Genomic DNA, 15637 nt, shown 5'->3' with positions numbered 1-15637 from the left:
AAAAAAAAAAAAAAATCCCCCGGCTGTTTTTTTTATAGTGGCGAAGGGTTTTTACGTGCTGGGCTGATTTCAGCGTTTTTTGTAAAACTTCATTGAAATGTGGTGGCTGTGCCGGCACAGCCTACAAACGCCTTGGATCGCATGGAGTTTTCTTCTTTTTTTTTTTTTTTAACCTTATGATTAATGAGTTAAATTTATTGGCCAGCTGCCCCTTGTAACCATGAATGAGTTCCTAAAAAAAAAAAAAAAAAGCCCCCAAAATGGAATCTTTTATCTCATCCCAGGCCTCTCTGCCTCCCTCCCAAAGAAATATTTTTCTATCATAGTGAGCTAGCCAAAAAGATCAATCTCCCTTTAAACAAATAATCTGTAAAATTAGGAAGAATAATATTTACCTATCTTGCAAGGTTGCCTGGAGGGCTTTATTTTTGCAAAACCCTCCGAAAACAAAAATTCTTTTTCCAGTCCCTTTTGGGAGCGGAGAGGTTCAGTTCTCACCGGGTATGGCCTGGCTGGGCATCCCCAAATTCAGCCCCTGAAAAAGCAGCTGCAGGTGCTCGGCAACCCGAAGGAAAGGGGCGTAAGATCAGACCTTTTTTTTTCTTTTTTTTTTTTTAAACAAAACTAGGCAAGGACAAGAGAGCCTCCTGCGGGGAGTGAGTGTGGGGGAAGGAGAGGGGGCGAGCCGAGCCAGACAAGCGCCTGAGTGATAACTTGCCTGAACCCTTTGATAAATGAGTTGACTCTTTTTTTTTTTTCTTTTTTTTTTTTTCCCCCCCCTTCATTCGCCACACGCCAGGAACAGAATTGGCCTGAACTAGTGGAATTGGCAGCAAAAAACTAACATACAAGTGTGTCTGGTCAATAGAGCGCTTGTTCCTGCCTCTGGGTGCTATGTGAGGACTCCGACTGTGCTCTCAGCGGAGGACTTGGATGCTGGAGACACGCAAAGGATTTTTCTTTTCTCACCCCTTTCTCTCTCGGTCTGTCTTTTTAAAATATTCATCAATGGGGTGGGTAGTTTGCTCTAGTCATTAAAATATCTCTTTCCCCTCCCCCTCGCTTTCTCTAGGACTGCCACTGTTGAGTCTGTGGGAGTATGAATCAGCAGCAGCAGAGAATGGCTGCAGTTGGGACAGACAAAGAGCTCAGTGACCTGCTGGACTTCAGTATGGTAAGCGAGCGCGGCCGGGGGGCTTTAAAGGCCCCGGGGCTTTGCTTGTGTGCAGTGTTTTGGAGCTGCAGAAGGGAGGAAATGTGAGCCTGTAAATTGGACATGATGGGTTTCAGATGTGCCGTGTTTGTGTGCATGCACATGTGCTGCAACTTGTTTATTTTCAAGTTAAAGCAAAGCCTCTGCCCCTCCTCTCCCCTCTTCCCCTCAAACGTATATTGTTTCCTTGCAGGGAGCACAGAGAGGTGGGTTGGGGTTTTTTTGGATGGGAAATTCTGGGGAAACGTAAGGGAGTTGTGTGTTCTCTGTTTAAATGCTCACCGCGAAATGGGCTGGGTGACTGTTTCTGAAGCCATGCAAAGATGTAACTTCAGTAGCTGAATAATCAGGCTTTTTTCCTCTCCCCAGATCCAGACTATTAAACTTTTGCTCCCACAGGTTATTTTGTCACAGTTTGAAATGTGTCCAAGCTCTCCAGTGCATTATTTTTGCAGGAGTTGGACACTTGTGTTCCCCATGCTCTGCTCTTCTGTATCCTGGAAACCTTTAGCTGCATTTAGGAGCTGTTTATTTTCAAAGAAACAGGACCTAAGAGTTCCCCCAGAAGGGTGTGCACAGCTCGGAGGGAGGAGAAGTCCCTTCTAGTCGTAGCAGAGTGAGGGTTAGTCCCCGGCACATCCGTCTGTGCTGCCGTCCAGGGTCGGCAATCTGCCACACAGCGTACGCTGTGCACTTGCTGCACCGGTGCTGGCTGTCATTGGCAGGTGACTTGTGGAGGGGAGAACTTGTGTTCAAAAGAAAATAACTTTCTGTTGGGTTCCTCTGTTGTGTGCTGCACCCTCATGGCATTTGGAGCGCGCGTCTTGCTTTTTAGATAAGCAAACGTGCTGCAAAGATAGAAGAAACAGCCCCATGAGGAGGACTAACCATGAGTGTTGCTGCTGTAGCTCTGGGCTGTCCTGGGTCACCCAGCCCACGGCCCCGCTGATTTTCCTGCCCCTTGGAGAACAAGGGAGTAAAGGCGGGGGGAAAAGCGGCGGCAGAACTAGGGGTACCCACTGTCCTGGTACCTCTTAACGCCTGTGAGAAGTGCTGAGACTGGGCTGCTTTTCTGCACCTGAGCACCGAGGGTTTAGCAATGGGAAATAAACCTTTTTGTACAGCTGGGGCTTGTACCTGTCCCGGCAGGGCTCCGCGCTTGGGAGGGGGCTGTCAGTGGTGGGGTCTCTCGGTCCCCCGAAGAGCAGTCCTGCTGCCGGAGGAGGGGCTCAGTTCTCCCAGTTTCATGCTTGTGTTGGGAGGCTAGTTCCGTTAAATTACCAGCGATGTATTTTTACAGTAGTATGTTTTCCAGTTGGTAGGGGGACTGCAGCGATGGTATGTGTTTAAAAACAGGAATATGCTCAGGGCTTGCTGGGGAGCGGTGCGTGGTTATTTGTCCCTCTCTCATCTCAGAGGTCCTGCGGGTTGGCAGGAGCCCTGGAGCTTTCCATCTCCTGCACTGGAGAGTGCCAGGTTTTGAACTGCTCCCTGGCCAGGGCTGCAGTGGCTCCCGCTTTGTTTTTCTCCCCCTTCAAAAAAAATCAAATCCCACTCACCATTTAGAGCTTTAAAAAAACCCTAAGACCTTATTTTCTAATTTAACGAACCATCCTCATTTGCATGCTCAGAGCTGTATTCCCTGGAGGGGTCCTGACCTGTTCCCTCTGTACATGAATGTTTCTGTCCTTGGAGATTATTCTACACCTAACGGCTGAATTTGGGTTCAATTCCAATGCTCTTACGCTGGCATAAACCTGGGAACGACCAGAACTTGTTCTGTGTTCATGTAAGGCTCATGCGTTCAGCAGCGGAACTGGGGGTGGCTGCTTGCAGGATCAGGGCCTGCAAATGTCATTTGCCAGCAAATGATTCGAAGACGTTCCCTCCAGGATAAGTTGGCCGATGGGCTCCAACGCAGTCTGGATTTGAGCCAGATCGGTTTCACAAACCCTCATCTCTGCACATGCACACCCTTCTCCTGAGTTTGCATAAAGGGAATATTAACATCTCTCCTGAAGGATGAGTAGCTAAAATGGAAAGCTTCCTAGCTAGTAGACAGTCTTCAACCTGGCATCGCAAGCTTGTTGTGCACAGTGTGGGTCTGTCGAAGATGCTGCTCCATGGGCTGCTCTCCCTGTGTTGTTGGGATGCGGGCTTTTTGACCACCAAGCTTGCTCTTTCAAGTATATTTGTATTTTTCTTTGAATAAGCAGGAGTAGAGCGTTGGTTTGCTAATCCTCTCCAGGAGAGTAGATGGGAGGGAAGACTAGAGAGAGAGATTCAGAGCAGCTGGAAGCATTTGCTTCACATCAGTATTTTGGTTCCTTTTTCCTAGGGAAAATCTCTTCAACCCCAGTAGTCTGTGGTCCAGCTCTACGCCATGTTTTGCTGCGCAGTGAGTGGATTTTCAGGTCCGGCCCTAACGGCGTTGCATAGTCAGACGTGAGTTCGTGGGGTCAGTAAGTGGCAGGGTTGTGTGAGATGCTATAAATTGGGCTTACAGTTCTGAAAAGAAAGACTCGTGCCTTCTTGAATAAATAAGTACATTGGGTAGTTATTGAGCTGCAAAGTGCTTGCCCAAAGCTTTGTGCCAATGTAATTTGCCAATAAGGGTGAAAATCAAAGGAATCTGTAACCTGCATATAAGTGAGCCAGAGCCAAACACCCAGCTATGTAGTCTGATCGCTGCTTTGGGGTGTGCACGGCAGCGTGCTTACCTCTACCTCTGAACAAATTGCCTTTTATAATTGCCCCAAAGTACAGGTAATTTGTAAGCTTTCTTTCACCACCGCTGCCTGGCAATAGTCCAGGACGGGCTTGCAAATCTGGAGGAGAGCTTTCGAGAAAGCATCCTGCCTATAGATTCGAGTTGCCGGCTTAACCTATTTATTAGGCTCGGGTTTTGGTGCGTTATCCTTTGGCCCGTGGTTGCCAGGCTTTGCAGCTTGGCCTGACGGGCACAGGCTGCACAAGGCAGGAGCTGCCCTCGGTCTGCGCTGTCGGGAGATGCTCGGCCACGAGGACTCGCCGTCGTTATCCCGGGCGGCATCTCAGCTGTGTCATGCTGCCGGTGTTGGTGTGTTGTGGGAAGGTGCGGGCAGGTATCCTGGCTCGGCTGGGGTGCTTGGAGGGCAGGGACAGCCCATGGCACGGGGAAAGCTGGGATGGAACAGCCCGGGGGAGGCACGCAGACGGGGTTGGGGGCCTGTCCGTACCGCAGAGCGTGCCTGCCAAGCTAGATAGAGGCAGGCGGCTGCGTGCCAGCCTAGGTCTCTGGCAGAAGTGAAATGCTGTTAACAGCCATGATTATTAGCAGAGTATTAACCATATGCTGCGGGGATGCTAGTTGTCAGGGTGGGTTTCTAGCTCGATGAGACGTTGCAGGGTGGGCAGGGGCTTGAGCAGTCACATAGGACCTGCCGTCTGATTTCTCCGCGAGCAACTGCTCTCGTGGCGTGCCAGCCCTCGTGGCTCCAGCCGTCGAACTGGGGGTGAAAGCCAAACTGTTACCGGCAAGCAGGGCTCACGCAAGCTCCTTCTGCCCTCGCCGCTGCTGCTTCTGACGTGCTGGAGGATGCTGAAGCCGTGCCCTGCGCCCTGCTCCGGCCAAGGCGCAGCGCCTGTGTTTCCATGATAAAACTCTTGCTTTTGTTTAGAGTGAAGCAGTTGTAAAGTTTGACTTTACGCCACAGTGGACGTTTGGGGCTGTAGTCAGGAAGGTCTGTCTTAAATGAACATGTATAAAATATCCTGCTGGCAATGTTTATTGAGTCAAATTCCCTTTTCTCCCCAAATTAACAGCTGGATACATTCCACACTGCAAAATAGATTTCAGGTTTTGAGTTCAGGCCTGAGGTTGGTTCAGCCTGGAGTTCATAAGGTGGAAGAGCAGAGGAAGTGAAAACAGCTATTTAATTTGAAAACACTGATGCACTGGTAGAAGTACACAATAAACAAAATGCTGCTTGATATTGGTACTTGTGTCTGGCAAATTCCCTTTCTTGCTTACGAAGTTCGCTGTTGCAAGTGTGGGGTCTCTTAGCTATAACCTGCCTGGTGGCAGGTGCGGGGGTTTGGATCTTCCCGTGCGCTGGATTTGCATCTTTTAACCTGGGAGAACTGGAGGGAGGATAAATTCTTTGGGAGGGGTGGAGATTGAGCTGCGAGGGTACGCAGAAGTTGGTGTCAGCTGTCAGGGAGGCTGGAATCGGGCATGAGAAACCAAATACAGCGACTTAAGATGGGGGATTTTACATAACCGTTTAAATCTACATTATTCAAATCCAACAAAGGCCAAGTAATGACCCAATTACAGTTCCTCAGACGCTCATGCCTGGGTCCCTTCTCAATGCCTGGGTCCCTCTGGTACGTGCCAGCTCTGGTTCGTCTCCTCCCTCCCCCTCGTTTATTTTTAAAGCAGCATTTAAAAGCAGAAAGGAAATTCGCAGTGGGTGGGTGAACTTTGCCTGTGAGTGACATATGCCAGCGAAGGCAGCCGGCACTTCACGTATGACTTGCGCCAGGCTCCTCGAGGCAGCGTACCGGGTCGGCTTCAGCCCACACCACAGTGGAAAAACAAGCTGGCAGCAAGAAAAAAAAAACCAAACCCAAAATGCTTCCTGGAGTTGGCAAGCGATAAGTGTGTTTGGAGCCTGTATTGAGGTGAGGGGTAACCCGGGGTTCCTCTTTCTCCGGCATCACCCTGCTTTAGCATCTCCGCTCGCCTTGGTGTGCAGAGGGGTCTGCCAGTCCTTCATCCCTTGGGGAGGGCGAGCAGGAAGGTGTTGCATCAGTCTGGAGATATCTCTCTCGAAGCAGGCAGAGGCGGGCGAAGGGGAGAGGTGGGGAGGGCATCCCCCGGCGGGGCCGGGTGCGGGGGTGTGCTGGGGATTGCCAAGCGTGGCGGTGAGGGGGGGGGACCACCTCTTTTGCAGAAATAGAAAGCGCTCGTTGCACAATGGAACAAAGCTGTTCATTTTCTCCGCTTGTATTTGCTGCTCAGACCTTGGGTTTTTCAGCATCAGCAAGTATTAGGCAGAAATGCTCGTGAAAAAGAGCCAGCAGTGCTTTTTTTGGGGGGGGGGGGGGTTGTTGTTTGTTTGTTGGGTTTTGCTGCTGGGTACCATTATGTTCATACTTCCCATCCCCCCCTGCTCGCACATGCAGAACTGCCTCTTGCCACTTGGAAAGGGGGTTTCTAACCACTTCACTTAATCTTCTTCCCTACCTTAAGAGGAGGGAGTGAGTACAGGCTGGGTGGGATCAGCCATATAAATTACATTTTTAGTAATTTTGGAGATCTTTGCAGAAAACAACGCTGCCCTGCAAAGGCGGGGGGCGGGCAGGAAAAACCTGTAGCCTTACAGAGGAAGGTAGGCTGCAAGTCTTTGGTGTCGTCAGGGTTTGTTTTTATTTTCTAGCCTGACTTCCTGAGGAAACAAGGCGTATTCGATGGCTGGGCTGCTGGCCCACCCCAAGTGACTCTGGAGCCCACTCGGGGTGGGCAGCAGCATCCTGGGGGGTTGCAGCAGGAGCCCCCCCAGCGATGCATGTCCAGCGGCTCTCACTGCAAGGCTGCGTGTAGGAGGGTGAAGGGAGAGTGGGCTTACGGCTGGGGGCAAAGCCGTAGGAAGGCAGGTGTCTGCAGGCTGGCTGCTGGCGGGAGTGGTTGTCCACACGCGGGCTGCGTATTTAAACACTGTTTACACCTTTATTTAAATACATATATATAACATATACATGATGTGTGTGTGTGCATACATATATATGATCCCAAATTTGTATTCTTTTTTTGAATGGCAGTTGGTTTCTTAACTGCTCTCTTTGCATCTCTACCACATTTAACTGGGTTTTTTTTTGTTTTTTTTTTTTCTCCCCAGCATTTGTGAAAACAAAGCTGGGCAGACGGTTTTGTACAAAGGAATGTTTCTGACCACAGCCAGACATCAGCTATGTCAGGGCATGAAATGCTGCATTTCTGGAGGCTCTTGTGCCATTACATTGTTTAATCTTCAAAGCATTAAACTTTTGAGTTACTCAGACATTGCAAGGCTAAAAATAATAAAAATTCAAATGACTTGGTGGTGAAAGTATCTTGAGTAGTAAAAGGATATTAAAATGTTAATTCACTAAGCGTTTTCCCACCAGTTGTTTTATTGGCTGGAGCTCCATTTGTGTGGAGAAGAATTAGTTTTCTTTTCTGCTGCACGCAGGTGCATATAAATTTTTAAATAACAGCTTCTGAAACCCTCCCAACTTATATTAAAAATATTTATACAGGTTAGCTGACGAGGTATGCAGTATTTTTGAGGGAGCTCCCTGGCAGGAGAAGATTAGTTGTGACACTGAAGCTGCAGCAGCATAGCAAACGAGTAGCCAGAAGGACTGATACTGTAAAATACGTTAATCTTCCTAATTGTAAGTTAAATACCTTTGCCCTTGGCGCAGCTTCTCCCACCGGACCCCAGGGCCTTGTTAGGTCACGGTGGCGCTGGAGCCCCCGAAGCACCAGGGGTGGGAGCTGCTCCTCGAGGCTGGAGGGTTCTTCCCTCTGAGAGCTGGCGTGAGGCTTCCTGCGTCGAGGTCGAGCATCGCCGGAGCGTGTGGCTTAGTCATCTCTGCCCGTGCCAGCTGGAGCCCGCGGGCAGCCCGCGTCCTCCCCAGGCACTGCACGTTGCCGGAGACAGGCCTGGGAGCGCGGGAGATGCTGGATGAGACCTGGACCACTGTGGGTGCTGGGGTGTTGAGGGATAATATGAGGTTTGCCGGGTGCTGTTGTTTTCCTGCTAGCTTTTCATGAATGGAGTCGGCCTTTCTCCCATGGCCCCATGGGCACCCTCTAGCCTGGGCCTTGGTGAATAAGTTAGGGAAGAAACAGTTGGTTTTGACCACAGCAGTGATGCTTCTTGGATGGTTTTCAGTTGCACCTAAGGAACCAGACACGCTGTGTACACAGGAGAAGTTTATGCACGTAGGAATGTGTGTGTATATTAGCACACAGCTGCGCTGCTCTCCTGTCCCTCGTGCAGCTGATCTATGTAGCAGGGACACAAGGAGAGGAAAGTTTTTTACATCAATAAAGTGCTTCTCTTCCCCCTCTGCTCCCCCCCGCCTGCCCAATCTGACCCCCTTTGCAGCAGCACAGTAAAACTAACATACTGAAATCTCTTTTCTCTTCCCTCCTCTCTCATCTTCTTGTTTTTCTAGATGTTTCCCCTGCCAGTGGCTAATGGAAAAAACAGACCCACGACCCTAGCGAGCACTCAGTTTGGAGGATCAGGTACTGTCATCTTACATTTTTTTTTTTTCTTAACACCGTAATGTTTCTTGCAATAAATTTGTGTTTGCTTCCAGAGACCCAAAAGGAGGGGTTTCTGTAGTTTTGTGTTATATATTTTTCTGGTAGTGGTCTGCTACTGTTTCTCCGGATGATTTTCTTGTTGCTCCACGTGTCTCCGGGTAGGCAAAGCTGCTCTTGCCAATCTGTGTCCAATTAAGAAGTCACTACCTGAGCTGAAGGTTGTTGTCTCGCCACTCCTATTGAAGCAGCCCGAGAGCAGACAGTCAATGCTCTTCGCTTAAGCTGCTTAGACAAACGCGTGTCTGCAAACGTACACCTTGGAAGACTTTTGCTGTACGTCACCGAGAAGACACGGTGGTGGTGGTTAATTCCTGGGGCTCAGCTGCCCAGAGGGAGACTCTGGTGCAGCGTGGGCGTCTGCTCCATTCAGCCTCTCCAGCAGCTCCCTGCTGTTGGGTGGGATCTCAGCATTCCCAAAGGGACCTTTGCAAAGCCCTCCTGGCCTGATGCCTCCAGGCAGCACGGCCGCCCCGGGGAGGTGGGCAGCAAGGGTGGCTGGAGCCGTTTCACCAGCCTCCGAGCTGGACCCCGCTGCGGTTCTGGGGTGCTGTCAAGCAGTGCCTCGCCTGTCCTGCCTTGCCGCAGTGCCCCCGAAGCCAGCAGCTGGCCCCGCTCCCCAGAAGTGCTGAGCGGCTGCATCTCTGCCGGCCGGGATGCCAAGGAGAGGCCAGGGGTGCCAACATCAAAGGGCTTTGGGAGCAGGGCGTCTGCAGGGAGGAGCGGGCTGGCGATCCGTCTGCGATAGGAGACTCTCTGAAGGGTGCATAGCTTTAGATGTCTGATTGGGAAACATGGCGCTGGTTAATTTGAGGCTGAAGTGGAGAATTTCTCGTCCGGGCGGACGGCGCGGTGCTGTGCCAGGCTTTTGATGCCTGGGGAAGCCGCTCTGTGCAGGGCTCGCTGTGGCCCCTGGCATGCAGGAAGTTCGGTTAATTTGCCCTTCTTGCTGAAACACGCTGACGCTTTGTGGATGGTTAAAATTTGACCTTCTGTACCCTGGGCCGACTCGAGCTGTCCAGGGAAACTCCTGGCCACGTGGAATGGCCGTACCCCGACACCAGGAGGCATCCTGGAGAACGGGGTGGGATTTCTGGATAGCAGCTTTGATGCCACAGCGTGCTGTGGGGCAGCTCTTGGGGAAACCTGCAGAAGCGGGACGGGAGGGGTGTACTCTGCCCTGCCCTGCTTGGCCAGGGAAATTTGATGCTTTCAGATCAGGCTGTTTAGCTGCATGTCAAGATGGTTTTGAGCAAACATTTTTACAGGGAGGGAAGCTGTTGAGTGGGTGCTGGAGGAAATTCGAGGGGAGAAAACTCTCGGGTTAACCCAGATGGAAGCTGATCTCTCCAGTGAGTGTTCGTGTGTGTGACTTCTGCTGTTAAAATAATCCACAAAAGACGCGCTACACGCTAGTGAGAGAATAGTAATGGAGCAGCTCGCATTAATTCGTTTCCTGCTCGGAGGCTGGCTTGGCTGCCGGGTTTATAGTGCTGGCCAGCGAGGAGAGGCTGCGAGCAGGGCTCTGAGGTACAGCCCGCGCAGCAACTGGACCCCCCTCTGCTTGGCTGTGCAGCAGCCGAAACACAAAATCTTTTATTCCCCCCCCACCTTCTTTTCTTTCGGGTGAGTGAAAGGTAATGGTGACACCACCCTTCCTCTGGGCTGCTGCTTTTTGTATCTGGCTGTGAGCAGTTCATAAAAACAGAGGACTGGTGTTATACAACTGCACTGAAGGCAGTTGCACAATCGCTGCTGTCCCTGTTTCAGGGCTCTGTGGCAGCTCTTTTGTCCTGCCCTGGGCATCCTGGGTTTGAAATGCAGCTCGGGGCTTGGTTTAGGGGAAGCCTTTTGCTCTGGCAGCAGAGTTATCCCTTGGCCAGTCATCCTTGGCCTCACCTTTGGAGAGCAGGGGACATGTTTCATTTGCGTGTCGGCTTTGTGACTTTGGTGTGGTCCTGAATGTTTGATGATCGATTTTTGCTGGTGGGGTGAATAACCACAGTAAGACATTAATGAGATGTGCCATGCAGAGGGGTGCACTGCGTCTGTTGGAAGAATCCAAGGTGTCTCAACTAGGTCCTAGATAGTGGCGAGTGGTTGTTTTCGTAGTTTGTTGATGTTGGTTTAGCTTAATTCACTAATTGACAGCAAGGTACAATCAGATACTAGTTCATCCCCAAAGGCATAGCCAGCCATCCGGCTCAAAATTTGATTTGAAGTCAAATCATCACCAAACCTGATGTGGTCAGAAGGTGAAGAGCAGATGGTCCTTGGATTTAGGGACCTGGACTTGCTGAGGGAGCAGAGCGCCTTGCAGCCACGCCGTAATCTGGACCTGGAGATTAGCTCCCTAAATCTTCTTGCCTTGCAGGAAGGCCTAGGCTTCATCTTTAATGTGCCTCGTGTTTTTCAAACACTCCCGTTTAATCAGTATCCTGTACCCTTGATAAAGATAGCGCAGCGTTTCCCCTCCGCTGCTGTCCCTCTGCCTGGAAAGGAGAAGCAAACGCTGATTCGCTTAAGTCTTAGCTTGCCAGTGTGCACCATAGTGCCAGTATCTCATTATTTGGGGTTATTGTAGTAACCGCAAGATAATAAACTGATGCTGTCTTATGTGCCAGAAAAATTGGTGTTTCATGCTTCTGCCCACCCTTGGACATGTGAATTTATGGCCTCCCACTTTTCATCTCTCTCCTCCTTGGGGAAATCCTGGGGCAATATGTAGCTTTTATTTTTTTCCCCTTGGAGGAGCTATTAACTCAAGGCTCTTTCCTCCCCAGAGGAACTTAGGAGTGAGGGGAGCAAGGCAGTGACTGATGACTCCCGGCCAAAATGCCCCACTTGCTTCCAAAGTCCAGCTGGTAAATGAGGTAGTGCATTCATTTGAAACAGTGCTACTAGAAAATCACAGTGATAACATTGCCCCAAATTCAAATCCTTTTCAAATCCCAATTAATAATTGCCCCGGCCAAGCTGCCGGCGCTCGTGCAGGTGGCCCCTTCTTGAGGGCAAACCCATTTCCCTCTCTCAGGCCAGGAAAATTCAAAGTGTTATTGCAAGCCCTCCAGCTTTGAGATCCTTTTTTTTTTTTTTTTTTATATTTGTCTCCTGGTTTTATTTTAAGCTCTGCCGCTGTTTCCCTCATTTCTGTCCTTAAATGCACCAGGGAGGAACTGGTTTAGCTACCCTGCCGCATGGACAATTCAGCACCTCCGCTTTGCATTTTCTTGGCAAGGCGAAACCCAACAATTGCCACTAGGATGGAGCTTACGTCATGCAGACTGTGTCTGCAGCATTTATAGCTCATATAGGTCACCGCAGGGAAGTTGGTCTTCCTGGGGCTTTGAGCTGCAACTAGTGTTTTCCAGCGTAAGCCGTGTCATTTGCTGCTGGTATTTTATTTTAGCCGGGACGCTCAGTGTATGCCTATTGTCCTGGCCCTAGAAGGCTGCGGTTTCATCGTCCTCTCGCCAAACTGTTTGTTTATTCTTTGCAGTAGCAAAACATTTAAAACCGTGTCCTCTGTCCCCCCCCCATGTCATAGTTCATAAATGACTAATCTGATCAGAAACGAGCTCCCTCCCAGTGCGCTTAATTAAACTGTGCCTCTAGCAGGAAACCACTCGTGCTAAATTTCACATGGAAATAACCATTTTTAATTGACATTAAGACAGGAGTGGCGGGAGGCAAAGAAGTTTCATTGTCTCTTCCCAGCCCGGGCCGTGGTGTTGCCGCCGCAGCATGGGGCTGCGCCGGGGCTGTTGCCTCGTGGCTACTGGGTTTTCGGCAGGGTCAGTGCGTGCCAGCTGCGCCTTTGCTTCAGCAAATGAGTTGGGGCTCTGCGGAGCAGGGACATAAAACCGAGGCAAATGGTTGTGCGAGGTAAGGCATCTCCCGGAGCAGCGCTTTGCATCCGTGGTTAATACGGAGAGTATGCAGCCATCTCCCCTTCACGTCGGAAATGGTGCGCGATGCCAGGTTTGTGTCCTATTGAAACAGGAGCCCAGGCGGTCTCCTGCTGACAGATGATTCTGCTCACAACAAATAAAAGCTCTGCTAAAAAAACAGCTTTTTTTTTTTTTTCCCCCCTGTACCTTTTGAGTAAGTGAATTCACCATTAAATGTCTTTTCCTTCTTGCTTTGTGCTGAAGGGAGCTCTCTTGCTTGGGATCTCTTAGGTGGGTTTGGAAGGGAGAGTCCCCTCCTGGTCTGTGCTGTGATTTCCACCCCCAAAATTTGTTCGGTGCTTTTTTGCTAGTGAGATGGTGAGATGAGGCTCATTGTTGAGGGAATTGCTTTGATCGGGGCAAGTTCATAAAATACATTTGAAGCTGGCTAACCAGGGAGTTTTTCAAAGAGTTACAAGCTGGTGCATGCAACAAATTTTAAGTTATAGTCTACTGAACAAAGTAAATGCATTCTCCCTGGAGGTAGGTGAGTCTGTATCCCCTTTGAAAGCCTGCTTTAAACAACGTTCAAACTTGGATACCTGTGGCAACAGCACTGAAAGTAATAAATTCTATGAAAGATGAGGTTGTCTCTTTAATTGGTGCTATGGGTGAGCTGTTTGAAGATTTAATTATTTTGTGTGTGCACGCAGCCCTGTATTAGGAAGCTCCGAGGTGGGGAGGGGAGGGTCTGGTGCACCGGCTGGGAGCGCGGTGCCTGCCCCGGCAGCTCTGCGAACACAGGAGCGGTGCTGGGCTCCGCTTCGCTTGCGGAGTGGCCGGCTGGGTAGCGTGCAGTAAAAGCACCTAAGTTAGAGAGTTGCGAAGAGCTAAGCGCGGCGTTTCTGTTGCCGTGCTGTCAGCAATTGAGTTTCAGGCTGCAGAAACGCATTTGCAACTATTTACCATAGTGAGGAAAGCAGGAGCTTTTATTAGTAAGGATGTATCACGTTTTCCTACTAACTGCCTCTAGTTCCCACATGTTTTGCTTATGCTGAAGTGGGAGTGATGGGCTTTGCTTGCTATTTTGATAGATGATGAAAGGCAGACATGAGGTGCGCAATATGTGACTTGATATTTAAAACTGGCACTTTCCATTAAAGTACGTACTTCAGGCTGCTTGTTTATGTTGCGGTTGTGTGCGTGCCCATACAGCAGGCTTGCAAAACTGTCACTAAACACAAAGCCACCACAACAAAAAAGTCAAAGCAGGAAAATTTACTTGCCTGCCTATTGGCGTGACTGTTTCTTTCAAAGTCAAAATTACTTTTTAGCCGTTATCAAAGGGGAGAAAAAAGCCTCGCCATGGACAAGTCAAGCTTGCGAAGCTGTGAAGTCTTGTTAGCCTGGAATGAGACAATCCCTGCAGCCCTCCGCTGCTCTCCACACCCCTGGAGCCTTTCCATTCCCGCTGCCGGCAGAGCCTGCTCCCGGGGTGTAGGAGGATGCTGCCGGCATGCTGAGGGTATTGCAGGGAAACACCCAGGGTACTGCAGTCCCAACCTTTCCAGTAACAAAGCCCGGAGGACTTTTCAGTGAAGTTCGTCTCCCACGTGCTAGTCAGGTGCGTTAAACAGCTTTCTGCTTTGTTTTTGTCTCTGCCTTTGGGAAGCTCCAGTTCTCCTTCCTCTCCCCTTTCTGCTCCCTGTTTTTCCTGTGGGGTGGGTCCCGTTAACCAGGATACAGAAAGCAGGATTTGGAAGAAAAGGCTTGGAGGGCCTGAGGGCTGGGGGCAGGGAGCGAGGTTCGCCAGGAAATAGCAAGCGTGGGGGAACAAATGGCAGGGGAAGATCTTCACGCCTGTCTCCCTTAATCCAGCGTCACACCCCGGTTGCATCTCTGATCCTCCTGTCCTGGGGTGTGTGTTCCTGCTCCTAGGGCTTCCCCACCTGGGCAGCTGTTTCTTCTGCATCTTTCTTTGCAGTGAGGTTGAAACAGGAAGGCCTTCCCCTCTCTTTCTCTCCCCACTCCTGCCCCTTCAAATATTTTTTTTTTTTTCCCTCAAATTTTCAGGCAAGGCTGACAGCGAGGGTGTCCTGCCAAAGGCACAGCCGGTTTCTAACAGACACGCAAGGAGCGAGCCTGGGTAGAGCAGGAAAAGGGTGACCGTGCTGTTGGGGCAGTGGGGATGCTCTGACAGCAGCTCAGTGCTTCTTCAGCAGTTGGGGAGAGGCAAATATAACCCAGTGCCTGTATTGGTGTGTGTTTACCTTCAGGGGGTGAAATGGTGCACACTTTCAGGGGAGGGTATTTTTTGTTACTTTTTTTCTTCTCCCACCCCGGGGAAGAGTCCTCCTAGATAGATTTGAAATTTTGAACTAGGAAAGAACACAGAGAATGTCGGGGGTGCCAGAGAGCCGAAGCTGTACTGAGATAAGTGACAGCTTTTGTTTAGAAACTGCAAATTTGACACAGACCTTGTTTAAGCACACAGTTTTAACTTTGCCAGAAGAGCTAAAGCAGTGCAGCTATCTCCTGCTGGCAGAGCTTTTTTCTTCCCTAGATGAGGCAATTCAGTACTAGTGTAACTGTACCTGCTTGAGGGGTTATGACGAGATGAGTGTATCTTATGTAAAAATCACGTGCCTTGCCTGGATTAAAGCTGATGTGAAGCTGGGCTGCGAGTGAACCTTCTGTGTTTCAAAAAGAACATGTACAAGCTCAAGCACCTGCTTTTCTTTTAATAAGAGGAGCTGGTTGCGCATTAATTGCATGGCTAATGTCATTGCCTTGTTCGTACTGCTGTCTTCTTAATCGCAAGGGCCAGGGTCTCATTACAAATGATCTGGAGGGCAGCATGCTTGGGGTTTGGTGCTGGGATGCAGCAGCTCTGCCTCAGCCCACCTCAAATTCTGCTCACACAGGACTGCCCGAGCGGCACGTGTTGGTGCGGGGCTGAGCCTTTGGCTCAGCATCCCAGCTCGAGGCCTTGCATGCTTCTTGTGCCCTTTCCAAAGGGGAGAGATGGCTTTGGAAGGGGCCCAGCAGGTCTGGCAAGCGTTTCTGCTGGACCTCGCTGCCACTAATTTCAAATTCTGCATGCTCTGTAGGGTGCCCTACTCCAGCACGTGTCCCACGTGTGACCAGTTACTCTGCCTATTGCATCTCCATTGT

At 50.2% G+C, this 15637-nt stretch overlaps 1 protein-coding gene across 2 annotated transcripts in view; it reads left to right on the top strand.

Moving 5' to 3' along the window:
* Positions 1-804: 804 nt before the first annotated feature.
* Positions 805-15637, top strand: part of TCF3 (transcription factor 3) — a 78285-nt gene continuing 63452 nt past the window's right edge. The window contains exons 1-3 of one of the 2 annotated variants that reach the window (XM_010566591.1): positions 805-983; positions 1073-1174; positions 8423-8495. In XM_010566591.1, coding sequence (XP_010564893.1) covers positions 1100-1174; positions 8423-8495 — 148 coding nt within the window. In that variant the 5' untranslated portion in view covers positions 805-983; positions 1073-1099. The remainder of the gene's footprint in view (positions 984-1072; positions 1175-8422; positions 8496-15637) is intronic. The other variant, XM_010566592.1, reaches the window with a different exon arrangement.

Source organism: Haliaeetus leucocephalus, unplaced genomic scaffold (genome assembly GCF_000737465.1).
Source record: "Haliaeetus leucocephalus isolate CR32 unplaced genomic scaffold, Haliaeetus_leucocephalus-4.0 Scaffold215, whole genome shotgun sequence".
Lineage (NCBI taxonomy): Eukaryota > Metazoa > Chordata > Aves > Accipitriformes > Accipitridae > Haliaeetus > Haliaeetus leucocephalus.
The sequence above is the reverse complement of the archived record's forward strand: the minus strand, read 5'-3'. Positions and strand labels throughout refer to the sequence as shown.